Source organism: Oryx dammah, unplaced genomic scaffold, assembly GCF_014754425.2.
Source record: "Oryx dammah isolate SB20612 unplaced genomic scaffold, SCBI_Odam_1.1 HiC_scaffold_3954, whole genome shotgun sequence".
Lineage (NCBI taxonomy): Eukaryota > Metazoa > Chordata > Mammalia > Artiodactyla > Bovidae > Oryx > Oryx dammah.
The window spans coordinates 1-3,558 of record NW_024073935.1 but is presented as its reverse complement, the minus strand read 5'-3'; the positions used below and the strand labels follow the sequence as shown (position 1 = coordinate 3,558).

Below are 3,558 nucleotides of genomic sequence, written 5' to 3'. Positions count from 1 at the left end.
GCGACACCGCCGTGCCCGACCACATCGTGTGGTCCCTGTTCAACACCGTCTTCATGAACTGGTGCTGCCTGGGCTTCGTGGCGTTCGCCTACTCTGTGAAGGTGGGTGGGCACCTGGGGCGTCTCCAGAAAGTGCTGGGAGCCTGGAGAGGGCCCAGCCCGGGTGACACGTGGGGTTGGGGAGCCCCCGTGTGTTGTGTGCATGGTGTGTGTGTGTGTGTGTGTGTGTGTGTGTACACGTGCAGGTCTTGATGAGGCTGCAGGATGGGTGTGGGGATGACCAGGGTCAGCCTTTTCTCTCCTGGTGGGTGAGCGGCCAGTGAGGGGGCTGAGAGGAGGATGGGAGAGCCCTGGGCCTCCTGGAGAGGCTGACTGTCTGTGGGAAAGCTCATGGAGACCCCAGGAGGGGAGGAGCGCTCACCGGCCACTGCCGTGCTCGACTCCAGAGGCCGGGCGGGCGTGGGTCCTCGCTGGGAGGAACGGGCAGTGGGGTCCGGCAGGGGGGCCTGAGCCACAGGCCCCTCACCACCTCTCCTCCCCCAGTCTAGGGACCGGAAGATGGTCGGCGACATCACTGGGGCCCAGAGCTACGCCTCCACCGCCAAGTGCCTGAACATCTGGGCCCTGGTCCTGGGCCTCCTCCTGACCATCGTCCTCATCATCGTTGTGTCCACCGGCTCCCTGATGATCGTTCAGGCAATCTCGGAGCTCGTACGGAACGGCGGAGGCCACTAGTCCCTGCCCACAGCCCGAGGCAGTCACCCCTTTTTCCTGCATCTGTCCACCAGGAAATAAAAGGAGGCATTTGTATGTGAGGGCGCTGTGATTTGACCTGGGGAGGGCGCCCTTGAGAGTCCCAGCCCGGCCGTGAGCCCGAGCCCACCTCCCCCCACCCCGCTCTGTCCCACCTGCTCTGCGGCTCTAGGTGGGGCCCAGCCAGTCCTCTGGCCCGGCCTGTCTGGGGCCTTGGGCTGGGGCTGCAGTTACTGGTCAGGGGGTTGGGGTGTGGGTTCCTCAAGGGTTGGGCGCAGAACACCCTCGGCTCTGTTGACAAAACGGAACAAAAACGCTCAGAAGCCTGCAAATAAAGAAGGTAGTTTGGCGCCTTGGGGTTTGCAACTGGAGAAATGCAGATTCGGGTGGCAAGTCACCTGTGCTCCAGGCGAGTCCAGAGCGCGGGGGTCACAACACAGCCAGGACGTCCAGAGCAGCGAGGTTCCAGAAAGGGGGTGGCGCCAGCAGGCCAGGGTCACGGCCGGCAGCTGACTGGTGGCTAACAGAGGTTTCCAGGGAGCGAACAGCAGAAGTTCGGGGGTCCGAGGGCGGCCCGGCCAGGACGCTGGTCAGTCCCGGCTCTCCTGGCGCCCAGCTCCCTCTCACACCCTGCGGCACGTTCTCTGCCGGGAAGGCAACAGGAGCACCGCGTCCACCACTGCAGAGACCCCCGTGCTGCTCAGCTAGGGGAGAGGCCCCTGCCCTGCCCTGCCCTGCCCTGCCCTCAACATCAGCCCCATCCTTCTCCTGCCATGGCCTCCAGACTCGGGGGCACTCGAGGGGCAGGGCAGGCCCCGTCACCGCCATCTGGGCTGGGGCGTGTGGAGGGGCAGCGGAGCCACCCCCTCGTCCCCCGACTCCTCATGTGGGTCCCCCCGCCAGTCTGTCCCTACCCCAGCCCCCTGACGCGGGGAGGCTGCGGGGAGGCTGGGATCCCAGGGTGGGCCAGGAGGGAGCCCCTCTCCCTGTGGGCCTGACACCCGTGAGCAGGGAGGGGCAGCACCAAGGAAGTCCTGGAGGAGGCTGGCAGGCACGCCCCTCAGGGTCGGGAAGGACTTCCTCGAAGGTGGGGGAGAGCCAGCAGCCGGCAAAGCCCTGGAGTTGGCAGGGGCGCTGCCCAGCGGCGCAGACCCCGCTGGGTGGGCTGGGGAGGCAGAATCTTGCCGTGCCAGCAGCAACAGGAAGGGAGCCAGAGGCGAGGCCAGGGGCACGCCTGCCCACCCCCCACCCGGGACTCATCTGCCCTGCTCTGCCCTCCCCAAGCTGGGACCAAACCTGCCATCTTAAGGAGCCCTGTCTTCTGAACTCCTCCGAGGCCCAGTCCAGGCAAAGCAGAGGCAGAGCCTTCTCCCCACGGGCTCCTTGGAAAAGGGACCCCCCTGTCACCCTGGCCCAGGGCTCCAACCTCCCCGCTCTGTCCTCCCGCTCCCCCAGCTCTTTCAGCCCAGCCCAGGTCTCCCACAGCTGACGGAGGACACGGGACTGTCCCCTGGGACCAGGCGGGGGTGTGGCTCCGAGGACCACAGCTGCTCACGGCCCGGCCGTCAGCTCCCAGGGCCGTCGAGGGAAGGTCCCTCAGTTTCCCCTGTTTGATGCCTCGGGCCTCCTGTGGATTTTCAGAAGGTCCAGAACACGGGCCTTTGCGGCCTGCACCAGGGGGGCTCCCTCCTAGCAGGACCCTCACCGCAAACCGGTGAAGCTCAGGCGGGCTACACTCAGTGCCACCAGCCCTCAGGACTGCTGCCCTCCTGAGAGGATGTGGGGACCCCTAGGGCCTGCCAGGGTTGTGGGTTCACAGGTCAGGGGTCAGGGTCACACACCTGTCCCCTTCGTCCCTGCCTGGGAGACCGTCCTTCCTGGCCTCAGAGAGGGTCTGCCAGCCTCTCCTCCTGCAGGACTCAGCGTCCCTGAGGCTGAGCCCCTGTGCTCACGTGTGGGACCCAAGAGAGAGTGGGCGACCTCATCCGAGTCACCGTCCTCCAGGGAGGATCCAGACCAGCCTGGCTCCCAGGGAGGGCCCAGTGGGGATTGGGCGTTCATCCCCTCTGAGTGCCAGGAGGAGGGGAACCCACGGTGAAGAGCTGCTGACTTCAGTGAGAGCCGGACAGGACTAGTCCTGGGACCCCTGAGTGAGCCCAGGAGAGCCTGGGTCCCCAAAGGGCGTGTGGACGGTTCACTCCCCAGCAGCAGCCGGTGGCTGCCTGGACTCCTCCAGCCTCTCTGGGTGACACCCAGGACACCCTGTGCAGGGCACAGCGGCTCAGCAGCTGGGGTGTGGGCCCCCCACCCGCTCCCCCTGGGGCGTCAGAGACAGGAATACCTGTCCGGGTGTCGCTCCCCACGTTGGGCTAGGAGGGCCCCCGTCTCCCCGTCTGCATCCCAGGCTCACAACAGTGTCCCAGGGTCCCCAGTGTCTGCGAGACCCTTCCACCCAGCAGGGCCTGCTGGTTTTGAGGGGAGGAAGGGGTCTTTCCTCTGGGGGTTCCTGTTGGCCAGGGTGGGGTCACCAGCTCCGCTCTGGCCTTCTCAGTCAGCCCGCAGCTGACCGCTCTGGGCTCCCCAGAGGCAGCCAGGGTCATGGCAGTGTCCCCTCCGCAGGAGACATCACAGCAGCTTCACAGACGAGGGTACTTTATTGACTCAGTGGTTGACAATCTGTGTCTATAAACTGCTGCCTATGGGTTGGGGGCGGGGCGGGCCCATGCCTCAGGCGCAAAGCCACCAAGGACGGTGGAGGCCCTGGACCGCCTCCACGGACAGCGGCTAGTAGCCTCTATTTTTCATC

At 66.1% G+C, this 3,558-nt stretch overlaps 1 protein-coding gene across 1 annotated transcript; it reads left to right on the top strand.

The window, feature by feature from the left end:
* Positions 1 to 6: 6 nt before the first annotated feature.
* On the top strand, positions 7 to 814 carry LOC120859877 (interferon-induced transmembrane protein 1-like). The gene is made up of 2 exons (XM_040235801.1): positions 7 to 101; positions 543 to 814. Exons 1-2 carry the CDS (start codon positions 54 to 56, stop codon positions 732 to 734), a joined length of 240 nt encoding a protein of 79 aa, XP_040091735.1. The 5' UTR covers positions 7 to 53; the 3' UTR covers positions 735 to 814.
* Positions 815 to 3,558: the final 2,744 nt, after the last annotated feature.